Below are 13,479 nucleotides of genomic sequence, written 5' to 3'. Positions count from 1 at the left end.
CTACCTCTGAAGCCAAATGGGTTTTTCAATGGGTAAAAGATTATCAGCCTACCCAAATGTAAAGCGAAAATACATATACATGGATGGTCACTGTGGCATTATTTACAAGAGCAAAAAGTGGAGAGAAATATAATTATCCAACAATAGGGAATTCAGTAAATGTATTAGGGTAGTTTATTCAAATGAACACAATGCTGGCATTAAATTAATATTTTGGAAGATGTAATCAAAAGGATACATGCTTGTATCAAAAAGGTAAGTGAAAAAAGCAGTATGTAAGATTTTATAAAGATGAATCCAATTTGATTTTATATATAAATATATATATTCTATACTCTCCATATATATAGAGAGAGCCTCCATATATACAAAAATACATATATATATGCAGAGAAAGAGTCTATTTTGTTGGTAGTAGTTATTTCTGAGAAGGAAAATTATGGGTGATTTTCATTTTTTCTCAAACTTTTTAGTATTTCCAAATGTTCCATAATATGCATTTATTTATTCATAATCCAAAAAATGAATAAAAGCCATCAAACAAGAGTAAAGGGCCAGTGTCCCACCCACACATGAGTTGCCATATTCGAGCTTGCAGAGATTTTGTGTAACCTAACGGTAGGTGTATCTGGACAAGGAAAACTCTAAGCGCATCAATAAACACATCCTACTCACTAACCAGGGCTGATGGAAAAGCATTTAAAATCCAGTCAGTGCCACAGGGTGCTTAGCACATATTTACAAGGAGGAGAAAAAGAAAGATGAGAAAATCAAAAGTGTCTACACAACTCAAATGTAGCCATTCTTCGACGGGAGGTCATTGATTTCACCCTACTCCAAAATGTGCAAAAAGACTCAATGCTTTTGTCCTATTCCTGGGAAGCAAGTAATTTTATTAATGATTTCATGGAGAGAGGAGAGAGAATACAACTCACACCAGCCAACAGTGGATTGCAAATCCATATTAGACTCTTTCCTTTTACTCAGCAGCTGCCCTTTGGCTGCCAGGCCCCAGGCCCCTCCTCTCTCTTTGCACCCCTCCCTTCCCCCTGCACAATTCAACTCTAGCCACAAACTTGCATAGCTCCCTCTCTATAAAACAAAGCCCCTTTGTAGTTAATGGGCGCTCACTAGTCTTAGAAGGCAGTGTACTGGCCTCCATCCATTATCACTAGAGCACACTTCTTGGGGTCTCACCCCACCTACATCTTGCTAATCAGATTATTTCCCCAACTAAAGCAGTTCTCCCTCTAGTGCAGGTTCTGCTGATTTTCTCTGTATCTCTCACAAGCAAATAATAGTTTTCAATGGTGCAAAAATGATGACCACAGGGGGTCAGAGTCTAAATCTTTCTCATCTTTCTATCTCTAGCAAAATCATCCAGCATGAGGCTCTGTACACAGTACACAGTACACAGTGCAATATGTGTTCGCTGACTTGAAAACTCAGGGCCAGAAGGAGATGTTGACTTGCTTGCTTATATAACATAGTATAGAAAATCAAAATTCGGATGGGATGGAACTAGCAGGGCAGGCCCACAGAGACGGCAGCACTCAGCCAGAGAGAGTAAGATAAAGGAAGGCCAGGGGCTTTGCAATCAGGGCAGAGGGGCAAGAGCACAGACACAGGATGCCGACAGACAGACCAGGATGGTGATTCAGTTTCACGGGAAGGTCAGGTTCGAAGTGGGTACGGGGATTACTTCACCCCCACCCAGCAGACCAAACCAACCTGGTGGCCCTGGGTGGTGTGCTGTTTTCCTGAAGGCCCCTGAATCAACCAGGGACCAGCCAGACCACAGAATCCGTGCTGCCTTAACAGAGGGAACGCAATGTCCACCAGTGGTCCTTCTACTGGAGTCCCCAGACCAGCAGCATCTGCCTCACCTGGGATCTTGATAGATGAGCAAATTCTCAGACTTTCCGAACCAGAAATTCCAGAGTAGGGCCCTACAATCTGGGGTTTACCAAGCCCTCCAGGTGATTCCAATATAAGCTCAGGTTTGAGAACTCCCTGCTATAGAGGGTTGATTAAACAGGCATTGGAGACAAAAAGGAGACCCTGGGGCAACTCAGATTTGGCAATGTGAGAAAGCAGCCACCATCCTTAGGGCTAAGAGAAGGTGGCACTGTACCCTGAGGAGACAGCGCTGTCACATGACACCACGAGGCAGTTCTGGGAGTGTGGAAAGGGCTCAGGAACCCCCCAGCTGCTGCTGCCAGGAATGGTGGTACCCTGAGGCAAAGCCAGTCAAACCCTCCTCCCCTGCCTGGGGGTCCTCGCTCACCAGGTGCACTCCACTGGCAGAGCCTCCCAGGAAGCAGCTGACCAGGCAGAGCCAGGGTGTGGGGAGCCTGGACCCAGCATCGCCAAGTAGGGAAAAGAAGAGCCGGCATGACGCTGAGACACAACAGCTTATTAACCGGCACGGCCATCTCACACTCCGGCTCCTGCAGGAAACTGAGAACAGCCCATTTGGAAGACAAATGATTTGACAGTTCTAACGGACGACCCAACTAACGCTATTTGAAAAGGGAGATGACTCAGAGGATACAGAATTTAATCCAAGTCCCAGATCTTATCTCAGCCTTTGGCCAAGGCTAAGGCAAAGAAAACCTGAGCACAGAAATAGATGCGGGAACACACAGGCTCTGTGCTTACACTGTCGCTCTTTTATCTTTGAACTTGTTGCAGAAGCAGGTGCTCAGTGAAGGTTTGTGGATGAAGGAAGGAAAGGAAGAACCAGTTCTAGATCTGTGTCCTGCAGAGGATAAAGGCCTGGTGTTTCCAGATCATCTGTGTTTTGTTTTTGTTTTGTTTTTTAAGCCCTAAATTCTTATTTTTAAATACCAAAATTTCAACAATTTTTTTAAAACTGCATGACAAAACATCTTTGCGGGTCAGAAGGACTGACTGTGACCTCCAGGGGTAGCAGGTCACTCCTAAATCACAAACTACCTCATCTCCCTTCAATCCACACACAGTGCCCAGAAGCCCCTGGAGGTTTGGAAATGTTTACCTAGAGTTGTGATATTCAAGGAGACCCCAGCTCTAAACCCCACTTTTGGGAGGGCGGGGGTTTCACAGCCCTTATCACACTCTGAACATAAGCCAATGAATCACACGCTCAGAGGCCTATATTAGGGGTTCCTTTAGTGTCCCCCTAAATCACATTACATTAGAGACCACCCCCCACCAGAAGCTCTCTTCCACTGAGTTTCCTCCCCTATTTCTCTGCCCAGGTGGCCTCCCGCACAATCAGCAGAGAAAAACTCCTTCCTCCTATTTCTTCTCCTTACACTCACCCCTGGGTTCCCCACGATGCCCCCTTTCCTTGCACTGATACCATTCCAGGGCCATTTCTTCGGCTGTCTACCTCCCTGCTAGATGGGGACCCAAGGCATGGCATCCTGGGACATGAAGATGGTGGGAAGGAAAGGGAAAAAACTCTTCCTGCTTGTCCACCAGGGATCTTCCACGCTGCCCACAGCAACAGCGCTGGGAGCATCTCCTTGTCTTTCCTAGTGTGCTGCAGGCCAGACCCTGGGGAGGAACGGAAAGGAAGCCACCCTCTGGATGAGGCCAGCAATGGTTTCGGTCATCACAGCCTGCTTGTCCTTACTGCCCAGTATCCACTTGCCCTCCCTCCTGGACCAGAAGCTCCTTGCACTTCATACGGCCTCCACTTTGGTCCATATCCCTCCGCCTTCGTCATGTAACTTTTCTGCTGCATCATTGTTCCACGAAACCCACTCAAGCCTGTTAATTTGCTCTTTCTCCTCTTGCCAATTATAAACTACGTCTGAGAAGTCTTTCCCCCGAGTTCGGATTTTAGTAACATCCTAATGGTCTCTCCTAGCTCATTTTGGACAGTGATTCTTTTCCCAGACTGTGCATTAGAATCACTGGAAGAAAGTTCTAAACATCCTGAGGCCAGGTCCCACCCCATCCTAATTAAATTGGAGTCTCTGTGTGACCAGTGTCGAGAACCACTGATCTGGGTGCACGTGTTTCATTTATTCAACAAATCCTGACTGAGTGCCACCAGGTGCCAGCCATTATGAGAAGTACTGGTGATACCACAACCAAAACAGGACACTGTCCTGACTTCGTGGAGCCTACACTCTAGTAAGAGAGTCTACAGAAGTGTACATAAGTGATTCGAGCTCACAATAATCTCAGTAAGTGTGATAAATAGGCTACTGTGATACAGAATGAAGGAGAGGGGAGATCAGGTCTCCATATGGTAGTCAGTGAAGGCTACGCCACGTAGCTGAGTTCTAAAGATACAAAGGAGCTGAGGACCCTCAGGGAACTTCCCAAGGAGAGAAGAAAACACACGTGGGGATGCTTGAGAAAAAAGCCAGCTTGCTGTAGGGACAGAAAGAAGGCCTGTGTGGCTGGAGGGTACGCGGTCCTCATCCCACCCCATCCTGCAAAAATTAGAGTGATCAGTTGACGTCAGTTAATGCCAGACCTCAAAAGCCATGGTAAGTCTTTTAGAATTGACTCTAATTGCAATGAGAAGCTTTTGAAAGACCTTAAGGAGAGGTCTGATAACTGATTTACCTTTTAAGAAATATTTGGTGAAAGACTAGGCTATTGCACTGGAGATGAAGAGAGATGAATGGATGCTAAAAACATTTTGAAAGTGGATCCAAAAAGTTTTGCAGGTACCTTAAGCAATGAGTAGACAGTGGTGGCATTAACCAGGATGAATAAGACAGGGAAGAAACAGGCTTAGAGTTCAGGGCAAAAAAGAGGTGGGGAGAGGAGCTTAGCATTAGAAATCAAGTGTTCTATTTAGGGCATGTCAAGTTTGAGATCCTATGAGATGTTCCAGAGAAGATGTCAAGTAGACAGTCAGATAGATGAGTCTGGAGCTCAGAGAAGAGGTCTAGACAAAAGACATAAATTTAGGAGTTGTCAGCATACAGATATTATTCAAAGCAATGAGAATGGATGAGATCATCTAAGAAGAGAATGTAGAGAAAAACTGGCCTAGGACCAATCCCTGAAAAACACCATCAGTTAATTTTTGGGTGGAGGAGCCAGCAAAAGACCCTGACTTGGCATGTCCAGAGAGGAAGAAGGAAAATCAGTGAGATGTGGTGTCCCAGAGGCTACAAGAGGGGGACATTTAAAGAGTACAGGTCAACAGTGAGCCTTGTGAAAAGGAAGCCACCTGTGAGAGTAAACGAGAGGGAGGGGAGGGGCGCAGGGGAAGGCAGAATGGAAAACAGGGTGAAAAAAACTTCCCTCCAGGTTTATAATACAGTAGGAGAGCAAGGGAGACATACTCAGATTAAGGAGGTAGAGAAAGAGAGGGAGCCAAAATAGAGGAGCTGAGGGTAGAAGCAACTAGACCCCTGGTTTCCCACTGGAGCACTGATGTATGAGGGTATGCCTTTTATACCTTCCATGCGAGAAGTTTCACAGACTCTCACCCAGGTGCGCACATCAGAGAGCAGGTTACATGGAAGACTTGCCAGGGACCGATGGTAGCATATCCGAGACAGCTCAGTGTATATGCTCAGAGGAGGCTATGAGATGTATTGGTTCAGGCCTTTTGGAGGTGATGAAAACCACCAAAATGTGGACTTAGTGAAAATTTCTTCTCTTATAATATAGCATCATGTTTGAATTATACCAAGCAAAACAAGCAAAGAAAATGACTGCCTTTCTTTAAGAAGGGGATGTTCCTAATAGGAACATAATTAATTATGCTAATTACAACTATGGCATGGAACATAAATAAGCACAGTCATACGTGAAAGAGGAAGACAGGAGAATAAAGAGCAGTAAGAAACAAAAGAATGCTTACGTCACAGAGCAGTTTCATATTTTAATGAAACATGTTTAATAATATTCTGGCCTCTGTAATAAGTCGAGGGCATATTATTCTGCAACTGGTAGTGAAAACCAGTCTGCAACTTATTTCCACTTCAGTCCTTATGGAGGAGCTGTTGTTCAGAGTCTGAGAAAGACATACAGGAACATGCAGGCATTAGAGCCACAGAGCCTGAGGAAGGGGAGGATTGGGGGTGGGAAAAGTCACCAACGGAAATACTTGACCGGTTTCTCAGTGCAAACTTTAGAAAGACGGCCACAGAAGAAAGAGGAGCAACATTAGCCAGCTCATGATGGTAACAGGCGAGGAATTTTGATACGTAGGGCAGCATCCAAAGCGGCAGAGCCGTAGTGACCGGAGTGCACCCCAGGGCATTCAGGCAAGGACGCAGCGGGACTGTTTACCCCGCTTTGCCCAAGGCGCAGCCGTGCATGACCTGGTACAAACCAGGAGATGCTCAATGTCGTCCTATCACAACTGCAGAGAGATCCTGTCCTGTTCAGAATGTGCACATGTGTCTTGCCTCTGTTTCATTTAGTGCCACAACCCAAGTGCTTGCTACCTCCTCCAAAGCCCACTCCAGAAACCCGCACAAACACGCCTCACTTCTGCCTGGTTCTCTTCTTCTCTCCACTTAACCCCCCCGATTCCTTTGCACTCGCTGTTCCCTCAGTGGGAAATGCTTTTCCCCTCAAATATCTCCCTTCTCACTCCCTGACTTCTTCAAGAGACGCTAAAGTGTCACCTTCTCCCCAAGGCCTCCCCTGGCCACCCCCTTCCCTGCTTTATTTTATTCTCCTGAATATATCTCATGCCCTGATAGACGACAGAATGTATTTATTTTGTTATTGCCTCTCTCACCACTGTCTGTACCACTGGGAGCTCCATGACGATAGGGATTTCTGGCTGCTTTGTTCACTGCTGTATCCCCAGTGGCCAGGACAGTGCAGTAAGCGCACAAGAAGTCTTTGTTGAGTAAAGGAATAAAACAGAAGCAGCTCTACGTATTTTCTAGAAACAAGTCACAGTCTCCTTTTCTGAAAACCAATTCAAATTAGAAAAAGATCACGCTTTAAGAGCATATCTTCTGTGCACAAATCACCCTTCTCACTAAAATGACATTTGCAAAACTCGCAAGATGTGGGCCCCTCAGCTCTCCCATTACAGACAAGGAAGTGGGAAAGCTGAATCCAGCTGATGTCTACTTCATCCGCACCTGCTCTTTGGAAACACGTGACCAAATCATCTCCGTGACGACCTCAACATTTACTCTTAGGTATTAGCTTGCTTTACTTGTCTACATGGTAGCCACTGGTCTCTAAAGCAGTTTGGAACTGGTGTAGCTTCCAGTTGAAGAAGAAATCATTGCTGGAGACCTGACCAATAATAACGAACTTTCTAGTGAGATTTACACAATTTCACACAAAATTAGCATCTACATCTGAAAAATTGTGGCTTTTCCGACCCCATTTGTCATCTCTCAAGACTCCTTAAAGAACAAAATTGATCAATTGATCATTCTGCAGAGGAAACAGAATGCCTCCAATAGTTGTCACTGTAGGAGAGGAAAACTTCCCACTTCCCTTCCAGGTTCTTTGGCTGGCCTCATAATTAACTTGACATTAAGACAAATTAACAGGAGAAAAACAAATTTAATTTCATACGTGTACAGGAGCTCATAAAATATGAGACTCCAAGAATTGACCCAAGCAGGTAATTTTTATCCCTTTCAGACAAAGAAATAATAAATTTGTGAAAAATTGACAAGACAAAGTGTTTTGGGCTTTGGGTAGTAAATTAGTGAAGAAGTAACAAGGTTTGTTTATACAGCCATCTCGGTCATGAATGCCTTATCTCTGGTGATAAGGATGCCTTCCACCCTCCAGGTGCGGGGAGGGTACCCTCCACACGGGGAATTTATTTCCTGCTTTCAGGGAGACAGAAGAGGGTCAGACTGTCCTTCTTGCACTAGCTGTTTCTTAAGTAACTTTACTTCTAAATAATCAATATGTTGAAGTGGTATATTTTGGGGTGGCAAATTCTGCTCCCCCCTCACCCTCTCTAAGAGAGTTTAAAGATGACATGTTAGCTTTCTGGAAATCTTGGCCATTCATTTAAGTGAAATTGAAATTCGAATTCATTATTTCCCAAATGCTATCTTAGTGATAATAGGAGAATACTCCAGATTTTTTTTTTCACCTTTGAGGACACATTTCTACCAAAACCTATGGTACCCTGGACTTCTACGGATCCTGGCAGGATGTTCCCACTCACAAAAGCATAGTCACCCTCAGGAGTCACCAAGGAATGAAGAAGCAGCTTTCTTGCTGGCTGTGACCTTCCTTCCCTATGCTGTAAGGACTGGAGGGGAGAGGTGCCCAATTCTGCAGTCCCAGACAGCTGCCAGAGGAGAATCCTGAGTGTGCAGTGTCTAGCACACTACATATGTTTGTTAATTGACTGATAATTCATGGTGTGACAGCCCTATAACTCAGCTCTCCTATTCAGACAGAAATTAACTCAGTCATCAAAGTCATTAAAAAGAAAAGGAAAAAAAAAAAAACAAACCCACTACAGTACCAGCCAGATGGTGGGGACATCAAACAAGAGAAAGGAAAGTGGCTCGTCTTTGAATAAGACGCCCAGCAGCAAAAGCTGGGTCCGGTGCTGGTTACATACCAAATTCTAGCTTGAACAAGGCTTGGCAGGCTCTCTTAAATCTGCTGTACTCAAACCTTTCTTGGGAGCTGCAGCAGTGCTGGTCAGGTATGTGGGGAATCTGTCCAAGAGGCCCCGGCTGAGTTTGGGCTCCTGGTGGACATGGATAACTGGGCCAAGGAAGGCAGCATGCAGACCCGATCCTAACATCTTTGAGGCCTCGGGCAAGAAAGAGCACGAATGAAAGCCCACGTGCCACGTGTCAAAAGATTTAAAAGTTATAAGCTATTCAATAAAACTTGTTTGATCCTTTTCCTTTGATAAACATCTCTCTGTAAGGATCTGGAAGGCCAGATTCAAATTTAGAATTTTGAGCCCTGGGAATTCCACACCCAAATGTGCTGATGGGAGGAGAAGCGGCCCCTGCCTGTTCACTTCTCTTCCCGTGCCTGGTTCCGCCCACACCGCAAAGGGCCCCAGGCACACACGTGTGGACGCTCCACTGCATATCCGAGCTCTGACCGTGCCCTTCAAACAGTGGTTCCTTGACCACCCTCTGGCCTCAGGGCTGGGCAACACCAGATCCAAATCCATCCCTGGGTAGACCAACCCAGGGAGATGCCTGTGCCAACCCAGGAAATGTGCTCAGGGTTGTGTGGGGAGGAAACTCCTGGGTCCTGGGAGTAAAGACTAGAGTGTGGGTTGGGGACTTCAGATGGACTCATGCCACTGACTTCAAGGATTCCTCATCCCATGGGGAGAGGTGTCAACAGGAGAGAGAGGGCAGGACCCTCTAAATCTGGGACTCATAGCAGGAGTCCCCCTTACTGGGGTCTAAGGGCTACACTGGAAACGGGCTGAGCCCTGTTCTCACCATCACTCACATCCCTTACACACCTCTCTCCACGTCCCCAGCAGTCAGGCCAAAAAGAGAGGCCCTTCCTGGGTATCTTTTGGCCCATAAGCCATAAAGAGTTACCTGTAGTCCCTCATTTCTTTTAGAGCCACAGACAGGCAGAAGCAAAAACATTCTAAAGTCACGGAGTTGTTTCCCCTCACATCTCTTAGCAGTCCCTGAGGGGTTGGCAGAGACGCGGGCTGGGTTTCCATGCTCTGACTCTGAAATGACCAAGGTGACCTCTGGGACAACCCCAGGATCCAGAGAGGAATCACAGCCCGTTCTCTCAACCGCTAGATCGTGTGCTGTTTCGGGGAGTCTGCACGCTTGCAATATTAGCACCAGCAAAGCGCTACTGGCCTTAAGTTACTACCCCAGCAACTCTGACTTTTAAGAATTTGAAATGAAGTCTCACTATGACGCTGTCTCCTTAACAAAGTCGTACCTTTAAAATATTTAACAACTTGAAAAAGGAAACCGAGTTCGAATTTCCCTATCAAGCACGAAGGAAATACAGTATTTTGCTTCTGTCTAAAATTCGCCATCTCCTCACACAAAGAAGGTTCTTATAGTAAAAGCAATGGCATTTTCTCCACAATTTTCAAATAAAGGATAAAGAGAAAACAGCATCGCAGCCTTTTTGTTGGCTCTAACAATAAAGGAATAATACGGTTTTGCCAGGGGAGAGCTCTGGTTTTAAGCTCAGAATACAAAACTAGGCAGACAAATTAAGGAACATTCTCTGAGACTGCTGAGAAGTGAAGTTTCAAGAATATTGTATCATTTGATTACTCAGAGGTGGGTGATGATGAGGAACAAGCTGGTGGGCCAGTCCTAGGTGAGATTCTACTGGAAGAAGTGGAATTTCACCTTTCCTGCTCCCCCCGCCCCACCCCCTGCCCTACCTGATCCAGTCTCTACCCCAACCCAAAGCCAGCCTTTGGGAAAGGAATGGGGGCTGTCACTTGCCTCGTGTCTGGAATGCACTCCCCACACAATCCAGCCCCCCTCTGCTAACTTTTCCTTCAGCTGCTTTCAAGGAACCTTCTATGATGCTGCCCACCCTCTCAGTAATAGCTACCTACACCCCCCTGACTGTTACACTCACTGCGGTTGGTTTGTAATTGTCTCATCTGATTTCCCTGCCTGATTATACTCTCTGTTAGAGCAGAAACCATATGCCTTTTCTCTAATGTTGAAATCTGCACCACTATTCCCATGCTTGGCCCTTAATAAGTCTAATTGAATAAATGAATGACTGAATAAATGAATGACTGAATTAATGCATGGGAACTTAAGCCACTATGTCATGGCTCCCAGGGTATTTGAATTAACCGTAATTGACGGCAAAAGCACTTACCCCTCCTCAAGGAGTCATAAACCTAATGGGAGAGCATGTGGAGGAACCAGGCTCTGTAGTAAGTTCTTTGCGGGCAGCCTACCCGAGGTAGTCCAGGCTCTCCTTGGTGTGAGGTGGGGTGAAGTAAGGGATGAGGATAAGGACTTGCAAGATGAAAAGAAAACTTAAAAACCATAGGGAAAGCTACCAGTTAATAAGCATTTATATGTGCCCATTCTCATAAATGTAAATCTTGAATCATCTTTATTATCCACATTTTATACACAAGGAAATTGAGACTTGCAGGTTAAGATTGCCTACTTTCACATAGCAAGTGGAGGAACCAGGGTTTGAACCCAAATTGGTTTGACCAAGGTCAGAAAACCATCTCAGCAAGTCTCCTACTAACTAGCACCCCATGGTGGCATCCTGGGATGCAACCGTAGCTGTGGAAGCCCTTGGGGTCCTGGCTACCCACGGTGCGCCTGCCTCTGCCCCTCTGGCCACCTGCTTCTGCCCCTCGTGCCACCCACCCACCTGGGGGGCTCCCCTTCTCCGTCCTCAGGGAGAGAGGGACTAGCAGAGTTTCCAGGCCCCACTCAGTACAGCATGACCCTGTCGTGCAGAGATCTCCCCAGACCACGGCCACGCCAGTTAAGATTAGATTAGGCTACCAGCAAGTGATAAATGAGGGGGAAATAACAATAATAGCTTAAATTAAATAGGTGTTTACTATTCTCTCACATAAGAACCTAGAGGGTGAAGTCCAGAGCTGGTTTAGTGGCTCCAGGTGTCTGATATCCAAGATTCCTCTTTTTCTATAATACACGGCTTCCATTTCTAAGGCCACCTGGTCCAAAAATGTCTGCTGGAGCTCCAGCCATTGCATCCATATATCAGCCACAGGAGGGAGGATGGGGAAAAGACAGTGCAGGCCCCTAAAACTGCATACTTTAAGGAAAGTTTCCTGCCCCTACATCCCAGGCCCTCTCAATCAACCAGTGTAGACAGACTTTGTTCAAAGCAGAAACACACCCAGGTAAAAACCGAGTTCTGGTATAAACAAGAACAGACACTCTCCCCCTCAACCCCTTATCCGACGCCACCTTTGCTCAGGGACACTTCTGGGCTGCTGTGGCCAGGTGGGAGCTGGAGGAGGGGGAGGAGTCATGCAACCTTCTGAAGGAAGCCCGAGGGTGTTTCACAAGGGGGCTGGATGACTGGCATTTCTCCTGCATGACCTGTGAAGTACAGAGAAATTGGTTCTCTTGAAGCCACATCATAGCAGTGGCTGCTTTGTAGCCTGATTCCACCACTGTGCTTTTAAGGTGCCCAGCAATTCAGCCTTCTCATCATGCAAAGTGGAGCATCTCCCAGTCTTTGTAAGATCAGCTTGCTTCTACCCCCCAATGAGTCTTCTTACTCAGAGCCATAACCCAGGCACTACCACCCATTGGTTGGAGAATTAGGCTCATGATTACAAACTTGAAATCTATTTTTGCAGAAGAATGCAAATGAGGGTGACAGGAAAAGGTTTTCTTTAGTTTGCATGTAAACCCTCTTCCCTGCCCCTTACAATCAGAAAATATTTGTCCCAACATGTTGTTTGTTCCTTCTGTTGCAGGCTCCTGCGGCTGTCTTGTCATGATACTGTTTGCCTCTGAAGTGAAAATCCACCACCTCTCAGAAAAAATTGCAAATTATAAAGAAGGAACGTATGTCTACAAAACGCAAAGTGAAAAATACACCACCTCGTTCTGGGTGGTTTTCATTTGCTTTTTTGTTCATTTTTTGAATGGGCTTCTAATACGACTTGCTGGATTTCAGTTTCCTTTTGCAAAATCTAAAGACACAGAGACAACTAATGTAGCTGCGGATCTAATGTACTGAAAGGCAAACATTTCTGTGATTTTCACAGTAAGGGAGTAGAATGGCTTTGGTCACCTGGATGTGGTTAAATCTCTCCATCCTTTTAGATTCACAAATTAAAGCACCCCACTCTCTGTGATAATATTTATAAACTATGTTTTAAGGGTACAGGTTGGAAAGTAAGGGGAGCAGAAGGAAGGCTCTGGAAGGTTGTTTGACCTGGTAGGAAATTGCTTTGCCTGGGTACTCAAGTCATTTGACTAGAATGGACAAACTGTTACTTCATATCTACACCACAGCGCAAAATGCCTTCTCCATCAGGGAGGGACTGAAAGGCATGGGGAAATATATTTTTAATACAAATAAATACTATTTCTGATATATCCACACATTTGTTGCCACAGATATCGGAAAACAGAGCTGGAATCACTTTCCTAAAATGATAGTGCATTAAATGAGCATTGATTAAAATATAGCAACGTACTTTTGAAAAAGTCATTTAAAGCACTGTCTTATTCTTCATACCTGTTGGATGGATCTGCAAAATCTGTAAACCTCTAAAAGGAAAAAAGAAGAAACACAGTGCTTTTAACAGACATAATTGCCGAGACCACTGAGAAATCATGAAAAATGATTCTTTCTAGTAAACTGGATGCAAAATGACTCATTGGGGCTGTTGCTTCTAACTTTAGTGCCTTCGAGCACTAATTCCCAATTATGAAAATTATTTTACATTCTGGGATTACGATGGTATCACTGTGTCATCTTGGGTTTTAGTCTATCACAAAGCATGACCCAAGTAGCTTTTTTTCCCCTGAATTACCCATGAAATTGATCTGCAGCTGACCAAAGGCCACAACTGAA

The 13,479-nt window shown here is 45.3% G+C and overlaps 1 protein-coding gene across 2 annotated transcripts in view; it reads left to right on the top strand.

The window, feature by feature from the left end:
• Positions 1–12,636, top strand: part of CLRN1 (clarin 1) — a 35,342-nt gene extending 22,706 nt beyond the window's left edge. The window contains exons 3-5 of one of the 2 annotated variants that reach the window (XM_010986810.3): positions 991–1,015; positions 9,146–9,159; positions 12,371–12,636. In XM_010986810.3, coding sequence (XP_010985112.1) covers positions 991–1,015; positions 9,146–9,159; positions 12,371–12,636 — 305 coding nt within the window. The remainder of the gene's footprint in view (positions 1–990; positions 1,016–9,145; positions 9,160–12,370) is intronic. The other variant, XM_010986817.3, reaches the window with a different exon arrangement.
• The last annotated feature ends 843 nt before the right edge of the window (positions 12,637–13,479 follow it).

This window comes from Camelus dromedarius, chromosome 2 (assembly GCF_036321535.1).
Source record: "Camelus dromedarius isolate mCamDro1 chromosome 2, mCamDro1.pat, whole genome shotgun sequence".
Classification (NCBI taxonomy): Eukaryota; Metazoa; Chordata; class Mammalia; order Artiodactyla; family Camelidae; genus Camelus; species Camelus dromedarius.
Note: the sequence above shows the minus strand (reverse complement) of the source record. Positions and strands in the feature narration are given on the sequence as shown.